At 33.7% G+C, this 25,417-nt stretch overlaps 2 protein-coding genes across 2 annotated transcripts; both read right to left on the bottom strand.

Annotated features, from left to right (window-relative positions):
* Positions 1 to 344: 344 nt before the first annotated feature.
* LOC105764390 (non-specific lipid-transfer protein 4) lies at positions 345 to 2,445 on the bottom strand. Its single transcript, XM_012582936.2, has 2 exons — positions 2,046 to 2,445; positions 345 to 643 (listed from the first exon to the last, which is right to left on the bottom strand). The coding sequence occupies exons 1-2, from the start codon at positions 2,392 to 2,394 to the stop codon at positions 627 to 629; spliced, it is 366 nt and encodes a 121-aa protein (XP_012438390.1). The 5' UTR covers positions 2,395 to 2,445; the 3' UTR covers positions 345 to 626.
* A 19,846-nt stretch (positions 2,446 to 22,291) lies between these two features.
* On the bottom strand, positions 22,292 to 24,843 carry LOC105764387 (glutamate decarboxylase). Its single transcript, XM_012582934.2, has 5 exons — positions 24,458 to 24,843; positions 23,846 to 24,261; positions 23,485 to 23,738; positions 23,310 to 23,362; positions 22,292 to 23,055 (listed from the first exon to the last, which is right to left on the bottom strand). The coding sequence occupies exons 1-5, from the start codon at positions 24,746 to 24,748 to the stop codon at positions 22,570 to 22,572; spliced, it is 1,500 nt and encodes a 499-aa protein (XP_012438388.1). The 5' UTR covers positions 24,749 to 24,843; the 3' UTR covers positions 22,292 to 22,569.
* Positions 24,844 to 25,417: the final 574 nt, after the last annotated feature.

The raw sequence follows: 25,417 nt of genomic DNA, 5'->3' as shown, positions 1-25,417 counted from the left end.
CTTCAAGAGCACCCACCTCCACTATATATCATGCTTCAAGCATGCATTACTTTCATTTACTTTAACAAGTTGTCCTATTGGGACTTCAATTCAAATAAAAACATTAGCCGGTATATAACACTTGGTTATTTTAATCGCGCATTGTAGGACGCATTTTTTTTTCCTTAAAAAACAACATAAATCGATAAATTTTCAACAAGAAAAAAAAAAGGACTAATTTCTGAATTGATTTTTTTTCAGCGTTTTTAGATAAATTGGCTTTGAATTGTAAAAGAATTTGTGTAAGGCCTGGTTGAGATGGGTCAAACTTTTTGAGTCAGATAAATAGCTTGGGCTTTGGACAGTTTTGTCTAAGTCAGGAACATTAATAGATTTCAAATACAAATCGGTAGTGAGAGAGAAAGAGAAATTATTTTTGAAACAATACTAACATAATGGAAAGTGAGCATAAAAAGAGCATTTGCTCAATTAAGATGATAATGTAACTTAGCTGCTGAAGATTACATTAAAAAAGACATAAACAATTGCTTTGGAAGGATGAATCCGCAATGACCATGCAAATGCAATGCTGCACTTGTTTATTTATTAGCTCTCTCTTCTCTTCTTGTATAAGGTATTAGTTTGTCTCATGGGACTGTGTAGCCTGCAAAATCCCACAAAAACTGTCTTTGTTAGCCTTAAGATTCAGTTTCCTTGGTAGCTCATCGAGTAAACAACTGAGGAAGAAAGCTTGATTTAATTTTTTTCATTTCTTAAACATCTATTAAGGCTTAGTTTATTTCAGAGTTTAATTGATATTAATAATGCATTAGTTACATTTTTCTTTCGGTTGAATTGTTATAATGGCCTCTGACCTTTATTACTTTTCTTAAATAAGCCCATATAAGCTATTATATTAAATAAAATATTTATTCAGAGTAAGGTTTAGTTTAAATACACATCAAAGGTTACCATATTATTTTGGGCATCCTTCATGTCCATTTTTCTGTTTATGTCTAGGATCCATGACTGTTTGTTCCCCAACAAGCATTGGGTGCAATAGTAAACAACATTATTATACGAGTCTAATAAAAGTGTACAAACTTTAATAAAATTATAAAGTTTGAGGGTTTTTATTCATTTTTCTTAATACTAGATTATGTCACAGTTATGTAAAATCTATATTTATAAAAGTATTATGTAAGAAATGAGACTTAATTGAAATGACAAAGTTGAAGTTTTAGAGATCTCCATGTTTTAGGTTTAAATCTAACCACATGTGTAACTTCTTTTAGATTTTATATAATTTTTTAAAAGAGGTATAGATATAAATAGCTTAATGAACTAGGAGGTCTCTATATAGGAATTAGATTAAATTAGTCCTCTATTATTAAATGAATAAATTTAGTTCTTATAATGTTAAAAAAATTAAATAAGTCCAAATTACAACACAATTAACATTCTGTATAAAAATATCTTGAATATTATCTTTCAATTGCAGATCAATTTATACAAAAAATATTTACATAACCTTAAAAATTTTATAAACATTAACTCTGTCAAACAGTAAGTGATATTTTTTCAATCAGGAAATGTTAGCTCTATTCCAATTTGGCCTTATTTGATTTTCTTTTAATAGTACATGGATTAAATTGATCTATTTAATAGTAGAGAGACTATTTTGATCAAGTCCCTATTATAGAAGGACCTCTTAGGTACATTCACCAATATAAATAAGACGTTAATCAGTGTCAGTGGGCATGGGTAATGGTGTCAAGCCCACTCATTTTAGTCTACGGAGTTTTGCTTTAGAGGGATTAGAGGGCTTATGCAAATAGCTTAGAGGCTTAAGCTCGGAATCCCACCACAAAGTCACAAAGATGCCCATCATCTCTCTTTACCCCAAATGCATTATAAATTTATTTAAAACTCAAAAATTAGTTAAATTGATTCATAACGTAAAAATCAAATGCAATTCAAATATCAATATTTTCAACTTTGTCTCGATCTTGTTTACCTAAATTAAAGATAAAAGTTAAAAAGACCAAAAGAGGAGGGCTACTTACTTCCACATTTTTTTCCAGCTTGCCTGTTCCTAATGTTACATCTTTTAGGAATGCCAATGGCAATCCCAGGCTTGATTCCAGCCTGCTTTGCCAATGGTGATAATAAAATAGCACAAAGGCACCTCGGAGAAGCCTTAAGTAAGGCACCAACCTTGGAGCAGCAAGCAGGCGGAACTTTTGCCTTTGCGTTCCCAGCCGCTCCTAAGCATGGGCTTAAACTTACCGCAGCAGACCTAATTGGAGTCTTTCCACACTCCCCAGCTGCTTCAACATCCTTAATGAACACCATGCAACTTATATCAAACACAACCAGTGCAACAAGGAAATAAGCTTTCAAGCTAAAACCCATCTCTGCTAAACAAACTTTTCAACACCCAATTTGCAGAAAATTCAAACAATGAATGCCTAACATATACCAACGTTGCAACATATATAATACTAAAAAAAAGAACTGTGAGGTGGTGGGATTTGGGTTTTAGTGGGTTGGTTGTGGTAGATTGTGGAAGACAATCTTGCGGATTCATCATCATCATCGTTTTCCTCCTTAGTTTATTCAAAATGTAATTATTTTTTAACCAATTTTAAATGCTTCCACTATATAAAAGGATTGCCGATCGATTGCTAATTTTCATAGATTCTGGTTCATTATAAGAATGTTCTTCCCTTCTTTATACTGCCTTAGGGTAGGTGGCATGAAAAATTAGTGTGAACATGGAGACTTTGGCGTCATTCAATAATTTGATCCACTATTGTATATGTTAGTGGTGCCCATCGATCAAGTGAGCCAAGGGTAATAATTTCCTTTTAGTCTTTATTACATCCAATCTCACCTTCACGAATATTTCAGGGCAGCAGAGCTAATATTTAGTAATTTGGATTTAAATTCTAAAAATAGTATAAATTGAGTGGTAAATTATTCTAAAATATAATGTTTATTATTATTATTATTTAAATTTATGAATTTATTAAAAGTTTGTTTAGTAATGATTTAAAATCTTAAAATATTTTTGATTTAACAAATTCATATATATATATATATTTAATATTTATTAGATTCAATCTCAACAAATTTATTCATTACATTCTTACCATTTACAAAATAATTGAAATCAGACCATAACTAAATTCATTGATTAAGTTATGGTTAATAAATTGTAATAAGCCCCATTTCAAAAGAACTTTTCAATCTTAAAAGAATGAACAACACTTCGCTTTAGTTAAAAGTACTATTTAAAGTGTTTTTCTACTTAAACGCAAAAATTGAGATTTAAGTGATTCTGGTTTTTGGTTTTTGCTAATTGAGTTTTAGTTTAAGTAGTATCATTGAGTAGGAGGATGTTGATTTAAGCGCACTTAAATACGCTTTATACTTCTATTTAAAAGTTGAGAAGGGATTATTAGTAGCTCTAGGTTTTGTATAAAAAAATTACTTTTGGCTTTTGACTTTTGCATTTTGAAGTGGAATTATCAAAATACCCTTATTTATCCTAATATTTAAAATGTATATAAAATTTTAGATTTTTTATATTTTATGTATCATTGTATTAAATTATGGATAAACTACACCCAAAGCCACTAAACTACTAGTATGTTTACGTCTTGATCACTCAACTTTAAAGAGTTACAAAATGATCACTGAACTATTCTAAAGTTTTCATTTAAATCATCGAGTTGTTAAAATCATTATTGTATGACCTTTTCTATTTGCACCACCTGTGATAAAGAATGATGTGGATGAATGTGGAAGCGGATCGTAAAGTTTGTCAAAGTCGCGAATTTGACTTAGGGCTCTAGACGTTCAGAAAGAAACTTAGATTTTGACACAACCTGAAACGAAATCGAATCCAAATCAGACAAAACAATTAAAATAAATACCTAAAATAAAATAATAAATTAAAATTTAGAATAATACGGAAGTGAATAAAGAAGATAAATGGAAAGATAGAACGTGGCATGTGGAAGTCCTAAGAAGCCTTGGAAACACGAAGAATCCATGACCCCCTTCAAGCGGCTTTAATTTCCCTTCCAAGATAGAAAACTTGGTAAGAAAAAGTTTGAAGATGATCCCCACAATCTAAAAAGATTGTTAAAACTCTTCTAAAAGAACCTCAAGAGAAATTCTTAAGAAAAGAAAACTCAAAGAGAATTTATAAACTCAAAAAAGAAGTTGAATAATAATGAATTGTATGAATTGTGTACAATGCAAAAGCCTATATATAAGCTAGTTAAATAAATCTAAATAAAACTCTTAAATATACTAGAACTCTAATTTAATCTAAATAAGAAGTAGTTTTAAACTAAACTTTTTTGTTAACATAAAATTCCTAAATAACTTAAAATACTTCATAATTATAAGAAATTTGAAATAAAATAATAAAAAAATAATAAGAGCTGATAAATATAAAATTGAGCTCATATATAATAAAAATTAAGCCTAAAATTCAAACCCAATATGATTTAAACTTGAATCAAAAGCCCGGAATTTGTAATTCCCGTCATAATCCTATTTAGAAATTCTGCTCGCGCAGCATTCACTAAAACGGTCATAATTTGAGCTCTCGAACTCAAAATCAAGTGATTCAAAATGCGTTTCAAAGCTAAAAGATAGATATTCAAACGCCATGAGACATCTCAACCCAAAAATGTTAGGATCCCATCCAAAAAGTCATCGCAAGTCTGCTAATTTCCTAAGCCTGAAATTTGGCAGCTTTGGTGATTGAAATTTAATAAATTTCACCCCATCCGTGCATGTATCATTCTCCCTTTCCTGAAAAAGATTCGTCCTCGAATCTTGTTTTTAATCGAATCCTGATTTGATTTGCTTAACCTTTGACATTGTTGTTAGGCCTTCAGGTAGTGTGAACCCATCACATTCATGGGTCTGAAATTGTGACTTGAGACTCACATCATTCCCCCGTCCTAAAAAAGATGCGTCCTCGAATCTTTAGCTGCATAGAAAGAAAAGGGATTAGAATAAATAAAATAAATAAAATACTTACCTAAGCTTTCTTGTGATCCAAAACTATCTCCAAAATCAAAGATATGATTTTGATATCCCAAATCAGCATGGATCAAGTATCTCTTCTTTAAAAACAAACCATCAACACTAGACAAAGAAATATTAGGCACATGAGTGTTCAAGTAAAAAATAACTTGTAACTTACTTTTAATATGCATGGTCATCCATAAGAATTTCCAACGATGAGTCAAGAATTTTACATAATTATAAAAATCAAAACGAATTTTTACATAATAAATCTAAATAAAACTCTTAAGTATACTAGAACTCTAATTTAATCTAAACAAGAAGTAGTTTTAAACTAAACTTTCTTATTAACATAAAACTCCTAAATAACTTAAAATAATTTATAATTATAAAAAATTCGTAATAAAAATTAAGCCTAAAATCTGAACCCAATATGATTTAAACTCGAATTAAAAGCCCAAAATTTGCAATTCCCATCATAATCCCGTTCAGAAATTCTGCTCGTGCAGTCTTCACTTAAACGGTCATAACTTGAGTTCTTGAACTCAAAATCGAGTGATTCAAAATGCGTTTCGGATCTAAGAGATAGATCTTCAAACTCCATGCAGTCATCTCAACCCAGAAATGCCAGGATCCCATCCAAAAAGTCGTCGCAAGTTTGCTGATTTCTCAAGCCTGAAAATTGGCAGCTTTGGTGATTGGAATTTAATAAATTTCACCCCATCCATGCATTTATCAACCTGCATCAACCGAAAGCTCTCACTCCTTTCTCTTCTACAGTTCAATTCTTTTTTCATAAAACAACTTTGAAGGTTACGGATTCACAAATCAAAAGCCAAATGGTTTTCTTCTTCAGTCTCCAACAATGACTATCAGATCAACTTGGATCTAAGGTATGTTCTTCTACTCGTCAATGGGTACTAATATGTCGTACTAATCGTCGAATCGTCACTTGGAGCTCACTAGTCTTACTTTTTTTAAAAATAACCTTAACAACTCAGTGACTTAAATAAAAGCTTTCAAATAGTTTAGTGACTTAAATGAACACTTTTGAATAGTTCAGTGATCATTTTGTAACATTTTGAAGTTTAGTGGCCAAAATGTAAACTTATTAATAGTTTAGTGACCTTGGGTGTAATTTACCCTTAAATTATTTAAATATCATTTATCATTATACTTAAAAATTTAGAATATTTTGTGTACCATTAATTTTAAAAATAATTTATACTAATTACTTAAAAGGTATTTAAAATTTATATTTCATGTATCATTATATTAATTTAAATGATTGAACTAAAATTTTACTTTCCAACATCATGTCTAAAACAAAAATTTTAACTTTCCACGATCATTTTTACAATAATGGAAAACATTTGAAATTAACAAACCACACTTTTTCATAATATTTTCTCACAACTCTTTTAAAAACACATTTCAACTACAACAACAGTTAAAAACTAAGCCTAAATTATTAAATGAAATAATATTAGCATTTAGTTATTGTGAAAATTGAAGTGATAAGATATCAACCTTTGTAATCTAGGCATATGTTTAATTATATACTAAACATTTATGCCAATAGGATAATGAAAGATTGGAAGTGATGTTCAATTTTATATTAAATACCACTCAATTAAATCAAGGTAACTTTGTAAGTAGTCCCCGCACTTTGTAAAAGTTATGGATTTTAATCATTATACTTTAATTTGATCAATTTAGTTCTTATAATTTTTTATTTTGTTAATTTTAGTCTTTGTATTTTTCAAATTTTGAAATTTTAGTCCTAACTTAGACGGTAGCAATTAAATCAATTTGGTTAAATTCAATTACTAGTCTTGTACTATACATACAGTTGTAGGCTTAGTCCATATTCTCCAATTGGATCATTCCAAGTCCTTATACTTTTTTGAATTTTGAAATTTCAATCTTGACGCAAATAACTGTTGTTAATCCATTAATTGGATTTTTAGTGAGTAGTATCTAGAAATAACAAGTTGACATGGTGTTAGACATATGACAAAATATTAGTTGCATCAAATTTTGGACATACTAGAACTTACTGAATTTAACATTTATAGTTTGGTGAAGTATTGTTGTCACCATTTTTTGGATGAAAAACGGGGTCGACTTGGGTTTGAAAATGAAAACGAAAAAAAAAGAGTCGCCACCGATCCTTTTTGATGAGGTGTGATCGGGTCACCTCGTAAAAGTGGTTGTTTTTAATAAACGGTTTAATTTTATTAAAACAACGAGTTTGGTCCACGAAATTTAGAAAAACAGGTTCGGGAGTCGGTTACGCATGAGAAAGGATTAGCACCCTCGATACGCCCAAAATTGGTACCCAGTTGATTACTTAATGTCTTAGTGTCGAAAAGCTGAAGCCTTTAAAGAAATTCAAAATACGATCCTTAAAAATTTTCGAATGGCATGGATTAAAATTCAAGAGGATATTCAGCAATTTGGCTAAACGTGAAATCGAAACCCAGCACCTTAGGGCACGTTTCTCGAATTTCCAAACGTAAAACATTGCCTTATTTTTGAAAAGTTTTTTGAAAAGGATATTTAGCTATTTGGTCAAACGAGAAATCAAAACCCAGTACCTTAGGGCACGTTCCTCGAATTTCCAAATGTAAAATATTGCCTTATTTTGAAAATTTTTGAAAAGGATATTAAGTCATTTAGTGGAACGAGAAATCGAAACCCAGTACCTTAGGGCACGTTCCTCGAATTTCCAAATGCAAAATATTGCCTTATTTTGAAAATTTTTGAAAAGGATATTAAGTCATTTGGTCGAACGAGAAATCGAAACCCAGTACCTTAGGGCACGTTCCTCGAATTTTCAAATGCCAAATATTACCTTATTTTGAAATATTTTCCTTTTTTTTAAAAAAACATGATATTCACGTGCATGATGGAATAATAAACATGATTATGTAAAAAATGAACAAAACGAATAATAAATCAATCATACATTCCATAGCAAATAAATAAATAAATAAACTAAAGCATAAAATGGGCATATAAATAAATACATAAATGAATATAAAAATAAAGGAAAATATATGAAAATTATAAAATATGAAAAATATATACGTACATATAAAGGGAAAAATGTATGTATATACATAAAATTATGTAAATATGAAAAAAAGATATATAAATTATAAGATATAAAAATATAAGTATTTACATGTATATGTATGTAGATCATAAAATACAAAGATATATAGAATATAAATATGTACGTAAATTTATAAAAACATGAAAAATATATGTATATATGCATTATAATATATATATATAAGTAAATGTGTGCATATACGTATATAACTATCATAAAATATAAAAGTATGTATATAAGTATATATATAAAAAATAAAAAATGTTCCTATATATATAAAAGCAATAATAATACTAATAATAATAATAATAATAATAATAACACTAAAATAATTAATTAAACGATAAATTTGCTAAAAACGGACTAAATCAAAATAAAAACAAAAAACTGGGCGAATTTGAAATAAAAAACAAAAACAGGATTAAATTGCAACTCGCGCCAAACAGAGAGGGACCAGACGGGTAAATAGACCGGAGCCCTCAAAACGCATCGCAGCAAGGAGGATCAATTTGAAACATGAAAGAAATTTCAATATCAAATTAAAAAAAGAAACTTAATTGTAAAATAGTTAAAATGCGGAAGGGCCGAAATCGCAAATAGACCCTCAAGTACAAAAACATGCGGGCCTTCATTGGGTCAGGTCAGGTCGGCCTGATCCGTGTCAAAACGACGTCGTTTTGAGGCTTTCTGAACTCCTCCAAAACGGTGCCGTTTTAATATCCTATATAAATCCATTTTTTCTTAAAATTTCATTTTCTCCTTTTCCTTAAAAAACCTAAAATTCTCTCAAACCCTCTCCCATTTTCAGGACTCGGCCGGATCTCGACCGGAGAGTCGTCATGCATGCATGCGCCACCCCACCGTGTCTGATGGTAGGAAAAATCAAAAGAAGGCATTTTTTTGCCTTTTTTTTATATGTTATAAGTTATATATATAGTTTTTTTTAAAAAATAAAAGAAACCAAAATCAAATACAAATAGCTTTGAAAAAAAATAAAGAGAAAAGAAATAAAAAACAGAAAAGGAAAATAGATATACCGAAAAAGGGTTTTGAACCTGTTTTTTTATTTCTTTTAAAACGTGAAAGAGAGAGAGAGCCCCTTTTACAATACATATTCTTGGCTTTATAGCCGATTTACATGAGATTTCTAGTCTATTTTTTGCTTGCTGATGTTTCCTCTCTGATCATTGCGGGCATGGGCGCGTGGGTGGAGATGACATGGCGGTTAGCGGTGGTTCTTGGCGAGCAGGTGAGCGAAGACCAAGGGTGGTTCTTGGCGCTAGGCTAGGGAGAGCGGCTAGGTTTTTTTTGTTTCTTTCTTTTTTTTTGGCTGAAAATAGTTTAGGTTTTGGGCTTGTTAGGCCATTAGGGTTTTAATTTATTTGGGCTGATGTTTGGGTCATGGGTGTTGGGTTAGTGTTTAGGTGGGTTGAGGTTTGGGTTTATGTATTTTATTTGTTTGTAATGGGCCCGGGTGAAATTGGGCTTCTACAGCTGCCCCTCTTTGCTCGTTGTCATGTAACGAGAACAGAGCAAAGACTAAGAAAGACCAATTTCGCCCGATCTCGTTAATTCTTTGATTTGCTCTGGTGCTTCTCTTTTCAAGTAGCTTCATTCCAGTCCACTGTGTCTTGTTGCTTCAATCCACTTCACTGCACTTCAGAGGGATCTGACGTGTAGCTTCAATCTTCTTCGCAGCAACTTCGGGGAGATAGGATTATCGGCTTCAATCTGAGGTGATCTACTCTACTGTAACTTCAGAGAGATAAGATCCTTTTTTTTATCCACTCCACTGTAACTTCAGAGAGATAGGATTACTAGCTTCAATCTACTCCGCTGTAATCTCAGGGAGATAAGATCTCTAGCTTCAATCTGCTCCACTGTGTCTTGTTGCTTCAATCCACTTCACTGCACTTTAGAGGGATCTGACGTGTAGCTTCAATCTTCTTCACAGCAACTTCGGGGAGATAGGATTATCGGCTTCAATCTGAGGTGATCTACTCTACTGTAACTTCAGAGAGATAAGATCCTTTTTTAATCCACTCCACTGTAACTTCAGAGAGATAGGATTACTAGCTTCAATCTACTCCGCTGTAATCTCAGGGAGATAAGATCTCTAGCTTCAATCGCTCCACTTTGTAACCTCGGGAAATAAGATCTGAAATTCTTCGGTCTACTCCACTGTAACCTCAGGGAGATAAGACCTGATGAGATCTACTCTGCTGTAACCTCAGAGAGATAAGATCCTTTATTTTAATCCGCTCCACTGTAACTTCAGAGAGATAGGATTACTAGCTTCAATCTACTCTTTGTAATCTCGGGAGATAAGATCTCAGCTTCAATCGATGTGACCTACTCTCTCAGTAACCCGGAGAGATAAGATCATTTATTTTAATCCACTCCACTGTAACTTCAGAGAGATAGGATTACTAGCTTCAATCTGCTCCCCTGTAACCTCAGGGAAATAAGATCTCTGGCTTCAATCTGCTCTGCTGTAATCTCAGAGAGATAAGATCTGAAATTCTTGATGCATTCCACTTGTAATCTCGTGGAAATAAGACACAGTGCGATCTACTCTACTGTAACTTCAGAGAGATAAGATCCTTAGTTTTAATCCGCTACACTGTAATCTCAGGGAGATAGGATTACCATCTTTGATCTACTTCTCTGTAATCTCAGGGAGATAAGATCTGAAATTCTTGATGCATTCTCTTTGTAATCTCGTGGAAATAAGACACAGTGCGATCTACTCTACTGTAACTTCAGAGAGATAAGATCATTGGTTTTAATCCGCTCCACTGTAATCTCAGGGAGATAGGATTACTATATTCAATCTGCTCTGCTGTAATCTCAGGGAGATAAGATCTGAAATTCTTGATGCATTCCACTTTGTAATCTCGGGGAAATAAGACACGGTGCAATCTACTCTCTGTAACCCGGAGAGATAAGATCATTGGTTTTAATCCGCTCCACTGTAATCTCAGGGAGATAGGATTACTATCTTCAATCTGCTCCGCTGTAATCTCAGGGAGATAAGATCTGAAATTCTTCGGTCTGTTCCACTGTAATCTTAGGGAAATAAGACCTGGTGTGATCTACTCTACTATAACTTTAGAGAGATAAGATCATTGGTTTTAATCCGCTCCACTGTAATCTCAGGGAGATAGGATTACCATCTTTGATCTGCTCCGCTATAATCTCAGGGAGATAGGATTTGCAATTCTTCGGTCTGCTCCACTGTAATCTCAGGGAGATAAGACCTGTATAATGAACCTAATTATGCCTAATGATTAGGATGACATGATCAAAATGAAACAAATGCTCCTATTTAGACATGTGTGAATGGTGTTTGCATGAATGCAGAATTTTATTTTTCGTGAATGATCTCGCTTAGGTTATCATTACTTGAAGTTTATCAAGGTTTTGTGACTGATGTGTTACAGCACCTTCTTGCTTGACTAATTTTTCTATAGGAACACTTAGCCAAGTTGTCCCCCACTATGAACGTCAAAGTTCAACCCACTGGGACATAAAATTTGTACCATCAATCTCCCATTGTAACCCAAGGGTAGAAAGGTATGGCTTTTCTCAATCTTCTCCTATCGCAATTCAATGATATTGAATGTGAAACTCTTCGGTCCTTTACTTCATCCCCAAGGTGTCATACCAAATGTTCATGCACAATTGCAAAAAAATTTTTCCAGAAGACATTTTTCTTTTTGCCTGGTAAACATCGCTTGTTGGTTCATTGAAGCTTTGCCACGACATCTTGTCATTTTGTTCAATCAATGTTTAGCCAACAAAATCTGAAAGGATACTCTTTAACTTAGACTCTTCCTTCTTAGATATTTCACCCTTTAAACTTGGTGTTTTCTAAACAATAGTCCTGTTTCAGGTCCCTATATTATTTAGAAACTTCTAGAGTAATATGCAAAACTTCCATTGTGAAAGTATTATTAGTCCATTAATCATTATTCTAATGCAACATGCTTGCAAAAAAAATCATAATGATAGGTAAAATAGAATTGATTTGAAAGCATAGCTCAAATGAATAAATTTTCAAGGATAGCAAGAATAAAAGAGGAATTGATTAGAACATGTATCTTGAAAAGAAAGAAGTATTCCAAGAATTCAATATATAAATAGTATGAATGTCGGTGCCCCGGATATCGCAGCTTGAACTTCTCTGTACAAACTTTCAAGACTTTCCGAGTTTGACATGTGTTTAGGAGATCTCTGAGGCTTTGTTGATGCCCCAAGATGTCGCCTACCCTTTCGGTATAGCAGATCACCACATTCCCTAATATGATCAAAATTGAATCGCTCTGATCGCCTCATGCCCATTCGAACAAATATTTGAGCCGCCTTTTCGGTTTTCAACTCAAAGCCCCTTTGGCCTAAGGCGCCCTTTCCGGGTTTTCCCCTTAGCCTCTCCATTTTTCACTTTCATTTTTCATTTTTCATTTTTCATTTTTCATTTTTCATTTTTCATTTTCATTTTCATTTTTCATTTTCATTTATTTAATTTTAATTTTTTTGACTCAGAGTGCCCTTTGCGGGTCTTCTTTAGACGGAGTATTTCTTGACTGGATCCGAGTTTATAGGATTAGCAATCTCACTCAGGATCAGTGCTCTTCTGAAAAATGTCTTCTTTACAAGGTAGGGACATTCTCGGTTTGGCATTCATTTCCCTCTGGAATCCTTTTGGAGAGGAATGATCTTTTTCGACATCCAACCCTCTCGTGGAATTCTCTGAGATGACACTGTTCATTATGAGCTCGTATCATTTGTTTCTGGTACATCCGACCCTGAAGAATAGCTTTTAACCTTTTTTCTAGGTTTAACTGATCGCATCGCGATTGGATCCATTCTGCTTCATCCAACTAATACCCGGAGAGAAAGGATTTCAATAGGTAAAACTACCTAAACCCCGCAAACCAAAGAGAAAGGTATTGCCCCAGTACAGATGTTCGACAAGCAAGGAAGGAAAATAGTAATTTCTCATGCCGATCCTTGTAAGTCTCAGTCATTTTCCTTTAATTTTCGATGTTCAACTCTAGGCAATTCAGTGACGAATCGTGGTGTCCACTTCTAAGTTAATTTGAGACCTCAGCAATCGTGCTATTGTTTAAGCTCAATGCATTCTCCAATACCCTATTCTCTGAAATTCTGTATCGGTATACGATAACTTTGGCTCATGAAGTAGCCTCTCAAAATGAAACAATGCCCATTAGAAGTCTTCGATAATGGTGATGTCCATGCCTCATTGTGCTCGAAATTTGAGTCGCCCTTTTTGGGTTTTCAATTCAAAACCTCATTTGGTCACAAAGCGCCCTTTGCGGGTTTTCGCTTTGGCCTCTCCTTTTTTCTTTTCTTTTTCATTCTGATTTTTCATCTAGATTTCTCTTTTTCATTCTTCTTTCTTTTTCTCATTTTCATTTTGATCTTGATTTTGATTTTTTCTTCTTTCTTCTTTTTGTTTTTTTTATTTTGATTTTTGATTTTTTTTTCATTTTCATTTTGACTTTGATTTTGATTTTGATTTTGATTTTTCTTTCCTTTTTGATCTGAGCCTTTTGGGGCGCAACTACGACAGATAACTTTGGATCTTCCTCTTTAATCAGGATGGACCCAACAACAACTTGAAGAGGTAGAAATTCGACTTCAAATGGGCAAAGCTATGCTGACTCCACGAGAAAGGCATTGCCCCGGGAAAGAATTACATCGTTCATACTGCAAATTTCTAACATCGTTCTGTTGTGCAGATTTCATTATTGGCGTTTAACCCGGGGCATATCCTGGTATGATCATACGAAGACATCTTTGAACCCTAGAGGTCACTCAATAAGGTGTTGCTTCGTCTCTGCGGTCAGGTCAATTCTAATCTTTACCACGCTCACAATTTCTAATGATTCTTTGTGAGGTAGGATTTGTCTATCCTCTTATTCAACCATCCTTAACAAACTACAATCTTTGTTATTTTCAAAGCCCTGAGATCCCTCTGAACACATGCCTCTCTCAAAAGGAAAATCTGGGTCTGTAGCAGAGTCATTCACGTCATTGATATCCAGGGACTCATAATAAGTACCGAAGAATATACAAAAGAAAGTATAAATTTATGAATAATTATTTATACAATATGATTATGAATGATGTGGAAGAAAATATAAAAGAATGAAATAATCAGAAATAATTATTCAAAAAGAATGAAAGAATATTGGCTCAAAAGTGAATGCAAAGATGTATTTTATTAGAATAATAACGTTCAGACATTAGCCTATTTCACAAAGGAATTTCTATCGCTTTAGGCTAAAAACAACAAAAATGTTCTGAACATTACTCTAAATAAGCCCTGATAACTACAGGGATTTCTTCTGCAGTCTAATTGTTTAGAACACTCCCAGGGTTATAAGGGCGGATATCTAACAAGGTCCATTTTCCTTTTTGTCTTCATGTATGCCATTGGTGTAAACACTTGCCAACATTGCTTCATACATCTCATTTATCCCGTTGTCAACATGATTGGGTAGATGGTTTTTTCCACTAGATGAATCACCCAACTTGACAATACCCATGTTGATGAATTTTTCGACTAGCTTCTTGAAGGCAATGCAATTCTCTATTGAATGCCCCGTAATTCCCGCATAGTAGTCACATTGTGCGTTCATGTCATACCATTTGGGATACGGGGGTTGTATGGGTTTTAAGTAATGATGAGCAACAACATGCGCATCAAATAAGCTTTGATACAACTCCTTATATGACATCGGAATTGATGTGAACTGGAGCTTCTCAGTACCTGGTTTCACCCCAGATTCTTGCTTTAAAGGACTCCGATATCTGGTGGTTTCTGTCTTCGGCCGGCCCATAGTGATTGGTTTTAAGTGGCCCTTGTTATATCTGCCTGCATTATCCCCTTTATTCGCCTTCTTCCCTAGGGCCTTTGTAGTATCTGGGTATTCTATCCTCATCTTCTTTATTTCGGCTAGATTAGCAACAGGACTAGCTAAATCATTCCTCAAATTGGATTCTAAGCCTGTCAGGCAATTCACTGGTGTCAATGTACCAGTCTGATAATATCGAGATCCGATAGTAAAAAGCGCTCCTTGTGGACGCCCATCTGGCTGAACCTGGACACTTGTCGGAGTACAATGTAAGGAATAGACAAGATCCTCATTATCAACCCCAAAGTAAACCACCGGATCTTTCACTTCTTTTGACTTTCTAGCTAGCAATCGGTTAAACTGGTTTATCATAGTCCTCCGTAATTCTAGCATCTGATCTCTCATCTCCTGTTAAAATTCAGTCAATTACTCCTGCATCTGGATCTGCATTTGATCTAATATCTCCAACCTTCGTTCCATTTCTCTAGTCTTTGCTTAGATATCGTAAGGGTGTTTGGTTGGTTGGTTTTCCAGGTTAGCTGAAAAAAATTTACTCGTTTAGACTCTTTCAATAGATTTTAATGCATGTAATGCAATGTAATGCAAATGCATGAAATGAATGCCTAAAGAGACGTTGATTCTGATTCAATTACATTTAGGAAACTTTTCTAGAAAGCAAATTCCCTTACATAAAACGGATACATGTACGGCCTCACCCTCATATTCCAAGAAACAACATCGGTCTTTTTCTTCATCCGCATGTTTGAGGTAATCTCGCCAATAGATGTCATTGCTAGCTCCTTCTCTTGATCTTGGTTGCAATCCATCACCTGCCCGTCCTCATAAGGCTCGTCAGCTTCTAAAAGAGGGTTGGAACGTCGAAGGCTCTTAGACAATCACCTAGAATCCTCAGGCCACGAAGCAAGGTCACGAACTCTTCGATCGCCCTTCTTGTGTTTCTCAGAATATATTCAGGAAGTCGTATTGTTTTCCACTTTATCAAGGAATTCGTATTCCATGACAAGCTTTCTAATTTAGTAATCGGACTTGAATCAATATCTCTTTCCTAAGATGCAAATGCAATGCGATCAAAACACAACAAGAGGGGTTAGTACAAAACATAAATAAGCAAGGAAACAAAACTACCTAGTTAGGTAACCACTAGGGATTTGGAGTGGCTCTACCTAGGGTGGGCTCCTAAGGTTCACTATATGAGGTTTGGCTCTAAAGTAAGGGTACCCGAACCAGCAGATTCCTCGATCTTCACCCATTATAGGCTCATGTAGACCAAGTTCGGTTCAGGGGAATACATTTCCCTGTGGCTGTACGGAGATGAAAATCTCACGAAGACATAGGTACGGATGTATCCCGAAAGCGATCCGCTATCCTGCACGGAGGTGAAAACCTCACGAAGGAGTAACTTCTCACTCCCACTTAAAAAGGTGTGACCATCGGTCATGCAATGCAATGCAGAGATATAAAAATTTAAAATACAAAACATGATGAAAACTATAACTCAAAACAAATGAAATGCAATGAGAGGATCATATATTTAAATCAAATTTTCAACTTTCGACAAAAAGACAAGAGATAATCAACTCGTGGCTTGACTCTCTTATTTAAAAGTCCCCAGTGGAGTCGCCAAGTTGTTGACACCATTTTTTGGATGAAAAACGGGGTCGACTTGGGTTTGAAAATAAAAACGAAAAAAAAGGAGTCGCCACCGATCCTTTTTGATGAGGTGTGATTGGGTCACCTCGTAAAAGTGGTTGTTTTTAATAAACGGTTTAATTTTATTAAAACAACGAGTTTGGTCCAAGAATTTAGAAGAACAGGTTCGGGAGCCGGTTACGTACGAGGAAGGATTAGCACCCTCGATACTCCCAAAATTGGTACCCAGTTGATTACTTAATGTCTTAGTGTCGAAAAGATGAAAACTTTAAAGAAATTCAAAATACGATCCTTAAAAATTTTCGAATGGCATGGATTAAAATTCAAGAGGATATTCAGCAATTTGGCTAAACGTGAAATCAAAACCCAACACCTTAGGGCACGTTTCTCGAATTTTCAAACGTAAAACATTGCCTTATTTTGAAAAGTTTTTTGCAAAGGATATTTAGCTATTTGGTCGAACGAGAAATCGAAACCCAGTACCTTAGGGCACGTTCCTCGAATTTCCAAACGTAAAATATTGCCTTATTTTGAAAATTTTTGAAAAGGATATTAAGTCATTTGGTGGAACGAGAAATCGAAACCCAGTACCTTAGGGCACGTTCCTTGAATTTCCAAACGCAAAATATTGCCTTATTTTGAAAATTTTTGAAAAGGATATTAAGTCATTTGGTCGAACGAGAAATCGGAACCCAGTACCTTAGGGCACGTTCCTCAAATTTCCAAATGCAAAATATTGCCTTATTTTGAAATATTTTCCTTTTTTTTAAAAAAACATGATATTCACGTGCATGATGGAATAATAAACATGATTATGTAAAAAAATGAACAAAACGAATAATAAATCAATCATACATTCCATAGCAAATAAATAAATAAATAAACTAAAGCATAAAAATGGGCATATAAATAAATACATAAATGAATATAAAAATAAAGGAAAATATATGAAAATTATAAAATATGAAAAATATGTACGTACATATAAAGGGAAAAATGTATGTATATACATAAAATTATGTAAATATGAAAAAAGATATATAAATTATAAGATATAAAATAAAAGTATTTACATGTATATGTATGTAGATCATAAAATACAAAGATATATAGAATATAAATATGTACGTAAATTTATAAAAACATGAAAATATATGTATATATGCATTATAATATATATATATATATATATATAAGTAAATATGTGCATATACGTATATAACTATCATAAAATATAAAAAGTATGTATATAAGTATATATATAAAAAATAAAAAATGTTCCTATATATATAAAAGCAATAATAATACTAATACTAATAATAATAATAATAATAATAATAATAATAATAATAACACTAAAATAATTAATTAAACGATAAATTTGCTAAAACGGACTAAATCGAAATAAAAACAAAAAACTGGGCGAATTTGAAATAAAAAAACAAAAACGGGATTAAATTGCAACTCGCGCCAAACAGAGAGGGACCAGACGGTTAAATAGACCGGAGCCCTCAAAACGCATCGCAGCAAGGAGGATCAATTTGAAACATGAAAGAAATTTCAAGATCAAATTAAAAAAAGAAACTTAATTGTAAAATAGTTAAAATGCGGAAGGGCCGAAATCGCAAATAGACCCTCAAGTACAAAAACACGCGGGCCTTCATTGGGTCGGGTCGGGTCGGCCTGATCCGTGTCAAAACGACGTCGTTTTGAGGCTTTCTGAACTCCTCCAAAACGGCGCCGTTTTAATATCCTATATAAATCCATTTTTTCTTAAAATTTCATTTTCTCCCTTTTCCTTAAAAAAAAACCTAAAATTCTCTCAAACCCTCTCCCCATTTTCCAGGACTCGGCAGAGATCGACCCGGAAGCCAGCTGTCAGCATGCCACATGCCACTGCACACAGTGGTAGGAAAAATCAAAAGAAGGTATTTTTTTGCCTTTTTTTTATATGTTATAAGTTATATATATAGTTTTTTTTAAATAAAAGAAACCAAAATCAAATACAAATAGTTTCGAAAAAAAATAAAGAGAAAAGAAATAAAAAATAGAAAAGGAAAATAGATATACCGAAAAAGGGTTTTGAATCTGCTTTTTTTATTTCTTTTAAAACGTGAAAGAGAGAGAGAGCCCCTTTTACAATACATATTCTTGGCTTTATAGCCGATTTACATGAGATTTCTAGTCTATTTTTTGCTTGCTGATGTTTTCTCTCTGTCATTGCAGGCATGGGCGCACGTGGGTAGAGATGACAGTGGCAGTTGGCGGTGGTTGCTGGCAGAGCAGGTGAGCAGAAGACCAAGGGTGGTTGCGGCGCTAAGCTAGGGAGAGCGGCTAGGTTTTTTTTGTTTCTTTCTTTTTTTTTGGCTGAAAATAGTTTAGGTTTTGGGCTTGTTAGGCCATTAGGGTTTTAATTTATTTGGGCTGATGTTTGGGTCATGGGTGTTGGGTTAGTGTTTAGGTGGGTTGAGGTTTGGGTGTATGTATTTTATTTGTTTGTAATGGGCCCGGGTGAAATTGGGCTTCTACAAGTATAACAACCCAGTTTCTAGTGGTGTCAGAAAATGAGATTTCAAAATCTCATTTCTGTAAACCGAGTCCATAAATATTAAATAGGAATAATTATGAAGTTAGTATAAAAATATATGGAAGTTCAGTTAAGTAGTTTAGCTGAAAAAGTGGTTAATTAAGGCTTAGGGACTAAATTGTAAAAGGCTAATAACTATAAAGTTTTAAGTAGGAAAAGGCTTAGGGACCTAGATAAAAATTATCCAAGGGATTAAAATGGTTAATAAACCTATTTAAAATATATATTAGTGGATGATGGTGGTGGATTTCATTAGAATTAATTAATTGATGATAAATGAATAATTAACTAAGATTAAAATAATTAATTAAGTTTAATTAATAAACTAATCTAATTATATAAGTAAAATTTAGTGGAGAAAGATGAAAAAAGTCATCATGTTCATCCTTCAACCACCGTCCTCCATATCCAAAAGAAATAAGAAAGCTTCGAAACCCTTTAACATTCGACTAAAAATTCAAGCAAGTCCTTAAGCCATTTTTCTTTGATTTTTATAGATTTATGATCATGTAAGCTTGATTTAGCTAGACCATGTATCAATTTGTTCAATTGTTGAAATTTTGATAAGTTCCCATTGTTGAGAAAATGAAGAATTAGACTTGAGATTGATAAAAAATTAAGCTTAAATTATGAAAATGACTAAATTGTAAAGCTTAATAAGCTTAGTTGTTAACTTTGTTACATTAGGGACCAAATTAAATAAAATGAAAAACTCTTATGAAATTATGTTAGGAATAGAAAGTATAGGCCCCTAATGAGTAAATGTGAAATTGGATTTTAATCCGAAGTTATATATCGAAAGTTATCCAAATCCCGAGTTTAGGGACTAAATTGAATAAAATAAAAAATATGTTTGGCTTTGTATTTGAACATAAATTGGATGAAATTTGATATTTTTTATTTGTTGAATTATCATTCATAGCTAAAGATGACGTTGGATCATTGAAAGGAAAAAGAAAAACGAAAGCCGACAACGAGTGACGCGTTATTTTGGTTTGTATTTCTATGATTCAAGATCAATCTAAGTATTGCATATTCATGATATAATGGTCGTTTGAATTGAATTGCTATGATTGAGATTGAATATAGAGATAGTGGACTGAAATGAATAGAATAGAAAGTAGCATTACTTAATTGATATATGATATTTGATATGAATTGAATTGAATTGAAATGTGCTATATGATATGATGATGAATTGAGAAAGATGGAATATTAATTAAACTATATGATGAAATTGGAAAATTGGTTACCCTATTAATTGTTCGGGCAGAGTTGAATATAGTTAGCATATCATAGAATAGATTGAGTATAGGTTACGCCAATTATATGTCGATGAGCATTGGGTGCATTTTCCTTCGGATGTTTTGATGAGTTTTGGACACAACTTTTACTTCGGTTATACTAATGAGCACTGGGTTGAATCTATATACTTCAGGCGTTTCGATGTGACATTGGGTGCCAAATTGGTGTGTTGGTTGGAATTTGCATATCCGTTTAAGTCTGAGTCAAGTTAATAGGGATATAAAGTATAAATTGAATAAATGATATACAAATTGGATTGATAATATGATTTGGTGATACAAAGATGAATTGTGATATATGAATATCGATAGCATGTGATAGATCATGCGAACTGGTTATACAAGCCTGGAGGGCCAATATGAAAACATGAAGAATCAATGGATTTGGTTTGGAATTGAATTGTTAGTATATGCTACACTTATTTTTATGATGAAGGTTATGATTTAGTTAATTGAATTCGTGTATAATCTCGATTTTGATACATGAATGATAAATGTTTTGGTTGATTAATAGATGTTCATAAAGGATGTTATATGTATATATATATATGTATAATGTTGTAATTGCTTAATTGACTTGAATCATGGAAGTACCATTGAGCTTTATTGGTCAGCATACAATTTGTTTATTCTGTGCGCAGGTATAGGTGAATCTTGAGGTTACAATAAGTGATTCCAACATCCAGCCAGTGATCCTCAACTCAACAAAGTTTGTATAGTCCAGTTCTGTTAAACATATGTCATGTACTTAGATTGAGTATTTTTTTGGTATAATATATGATCATGTTCATATTTGAAGCTAGAATTGGCATCTTGGAAATGGTCAAATGGTTGGACTGTCTATTTGAGTTTGTCACTAGGTTAGAAATGCATGAAACGATGCTATGTTTATGGCTTATTTGAGTATGTATATATGTCAAATGTTTTAAATGGTTAGCATCATGAAATTAGCTTATTTATTGAATGGAAATGATGAAAAGGTTGTATTGCAAATATATATATATATATATATATATATATATATAAGGCATTATTCTGTAAGTTGCGTCGCGAGGAACCTTAAAGTCGCGACATCAACCCAATATTTTACAAACTTTACAATTTGGTCCTAATTTGGGTTAGCAGAAAAGCTTTCATAAGCTTGTATAAGACTTGAAAATGATTATGTGTCATATTATGGATGTGTATATACTTATTTACAGGTATAAATAGTTGCATTGCATATGAAATTAATTGTAGTTGCTCTGGCAACGAATATGACATCCCATAACTTGGACCTAGTGATTGGGTCAGGTATAGGGTGTTACAAGAGGACTGAATTTTATAATTTGAAAAGCACATGGATTAAAAATGATCAGTTAAAGTATAGGGCTAAATTACAACTTTCGTAAAATAGTCCCTGGACTTGATAAATTATTACATATTGGGCCTAAACTTTAGGGTTTTCAAAGAAATATCAAGAATTAATTTAGACCCAAAAAAAGTTTAAACCCCAATGTGAAAACAATTATTAAGTCATGAACTAACTTGGACAAAAAAAAAAAGTTTAACTCTTAATTAGGGAACACTAGCGAAGTTCAAGAACTAACTTGCACAAAAAAAATTTTCAAACCCATTAATTGACAAATTCAGACCCAAATATAAAAATATAATTAAAGTTCAAAAAATGAAAAAAAATAATTAAAATGTAATATAATATAAAAATATTCTATTAATGCATAAATACCTCAACATCACATTAACTTTATTGAAGTCTAAATCTCTTAATGAGATTCAGAATTCCAAAATAAAATAGAATTGTACACGAAAGGTTCGATTCAAATGCATTCATTGGTAGTCTTTAAGCTAGTTTCCTCAACATGCTGAAGCTTGAAAAAAATGGGGAAAACAAACATGGCGAGAAACAAAAACTAAAAATTAAAAGGAAAAAGGGAAGCGGGGCCGGGGGGGGGGGGGGTTAGAAAACAAATTCTAACAAATTTTGTTCTTGTTAATTTTTCTCTCACTGACATATTTCTTCCAGAAAGCAGCAACTTCCCTTTGGGTCTCAATAGCAGTCTTCTTGACGACGGTGCCACTTTTGGCCTCCTCTTCTTCAGCCATAGCCAGTTTGGCATTGACCTTTGCAGGGAGGGTATCGAGCTCATGGAGCACTTTTTGGATGTCAAGGACGAGACGCTCGGCTAAGGTGCGGGAGAAGTCCTCCCTGATCACAACACGGAGCACAGTGATGTGCTGTGCATCGGCTGGCATGGTGTAGGCTGGCACGATCCAACCGAAGCGACGCAACGTCTCCGATATCTCGAACTCGTCATGACGCTTGTTGTCTTTGAGGGAGAAGGCCACCAGTGGAACCCCATTGTCCTTTGACACGATGTTAAAACGCCCTGTTTTCTCCAATCCTTCTTTAAGGACTATGGCGTTTTCATGACAGTTCTCCATCACATTTCTGTATCCCTGTAATTCAAACACCCTTTATCATATTACTACTAGATTTAATTTGTGCAAGCTCGCACCAAACTTGCATAGTATTGCTCTATAAAATGAATTAGGCTCAAGTCTCTATATGCATATCATAGGAACTTAAATCTCTCTATCACTAGTATGGGGCTTAAATCTCTCTGTAAATGTATATATATGTATGTATAACAGCAGATCATCTGACAAAATTGAATAGATTTTAAAGTTAAAGGCCTTAAATAGGTTCTCACCTCATATCCCAAACGGATTAGTTGGTAGTACTGAGCAATGACTTGGCTAGAACCTGCAGACAAACATAACACAATTTCAGTGTTGGTTTTGAGATATATATATACATATTGGAACTGGGCAAAAACAAAAGTGTGGTTAGTTTGCGAATGAAGGAAATTGGATTGGAAAAGTGACCTTTAGAGAAATTGAGAGTGAAAGTTGGTTGATCAGCTCCAAGATAGTTAATGTGGAAAATGAGTTCTTCAGGCAAGTCTTCTTTGTTCCTCCAGATAACCCAACCAATTCCAGCATAAACAAGACCATATTTATGCCCACTAACATTAATACTCTTCACAAGGGGGAGCCTAAAGTCCCACTCAAGTTCTGGGTACAAAAATGGCGCAATAAATCCACCACTAGCTGCATCAACATGAATTGGGGTATCCCATCTGCACAAAGAGATTTAAAAAAAGGTGATTAATATATGAAACTTAGCACCTCAAATTTCAGATTATTATCAAGTTTAGGTCGCTGGAAAAAGATATGATATGTTTACCCAGTTTCTTTGTTCTTTTTAATTAAAAGATCGTTTAGAAGCTTGACATCTTCAAATTCTCCATTGAGGGTTGAACCCAAGATTGCAGCTACACAGATGGTGTTTTCATCAACCATTTCCACTGCTTTGACAGGATCCATCACATAGTACCCTTCTCTAAGCTTCACTTCTTTCAACTCCACTTCAAAGTACCTTGCAAATTTCTCCCAGCAAACCTGAACATTGGCTCCAGTCACGATATTGGGCTTGTCATATGGTTTGCCTTCAGCCTTACGCTTGTTTTGCCATTTTCTCTTGAAAGCAAGGCCAGCCAACATGATTGCCTCCGATGACCCAACTGTTCCCACACCAACTGCTGCCTCTGACTCTCCCAATGGTGCGTTGAAAAGATGTGCTATAATGTTCACACAACGATTCTGCATCAAAATCAACCATTCGGATCATGTTTCATTCATAGATTACAATGGTAAAACTGACCATTCAAGTGTTTAGACTTAAATTTTTTTCTTGATATATAGGGGCAAAAACAAGAACATCTTTTGGGTCTCTTGTTCATACAAATGAAATCTAAAGAAGAAATGAGAAAAAGTTGAGATCTATATACATATATACCTGAAGCTCAGTGGTGACAGGGTATTCATCCATGTCAACGTAGTTCTTGTTAATGGAGTCCATTATAAGCTTATCACATTCAGGCTCCATCCATGTAGTAACAAAAGAGGCAAGATTCAACCTTGGGTTGCCATCAAGCATCAGTTCATCATTGATGATCTGATACGCAGCCTCTTTTGGTATGGAGTTTTCTGGCATTTTGAACCTGGGCAGTGAGGTTCGGACATAACGAGAGGCAAAAGTGGAGTGAACTGAGACATCAGTTTCAGATGCTGTCTTAGATAACACCATGGTTTGATGTGTTGGAGAACTCAAAGAGAGATGGAAGATATTAGTGTAAGGCTAATGCTGTTGTTGTTGCTTGGTGAAGGAGGGTTGGAGAGGCAAATGGTATTTATAGGGAAGCTCAGGGCTTGTCGGCCTAGATGTCAAAGGATACCAGCGCCAAGCTGTTTAGACGCTGGGTCCGGGTCGTACACATGAACCCATAGTGCTTGTTTCAAATATGGCTCATTTCCGGTTTCCCAGGTATGGGATCTTTCCTCTCATTGCGCAAAAAATAAAAATAAAAAATAAAAAAATAATTTGATTTGGGTAATGTTTTCTTTTTAGAATGATTTGGGTTATTTTATATTTTTATCTTTCTTTAATATATATATATAAAGGTATCCTCCCTTCAGATTAATTTTATTAATAGCTTTCCAAGTTGGCCTAAAAAGTATAATTGAAATTGACGTGCAAAGCTGCAACCCAATAAATGAAGTTGCCATAAAAAAGCAAAATTTTATTTCACTCAAATTAAATGATTTTGTGATTGGTGCTTCGGAAAAAGTCTCAACGTCAAATTTAATAAATGAACGAGTCTTACGCGTCTCACAAGAAGATGGATATATTCAAATAAAACTTTGACATCCAAACCAGCTGCACTGCACATGCCGTTGTTGTTGTTGATTAGTCAAT

The sequence above is a fragment of the Gossypium raimondii genome, chromosome 12 (genome assembly GCF_025698545.1).
Source record: "Gossypium raimondii isolate GPD5lz chromosome 12, ASM2569854v1, whole genome shotgun sequence".
NCBI classification, from domain to species: domain Eukaryota; kingdom Viridiplantae; phylum Streptophyta; class Magnoliopsida; order Malvales; family Malvaceae; genus Gossypium; species Gossypium raimondii.
Note: the sequence above shows the minus strand (reverse complement) of the source record. Positions and strands in the feature narration are given on the sequence as shown.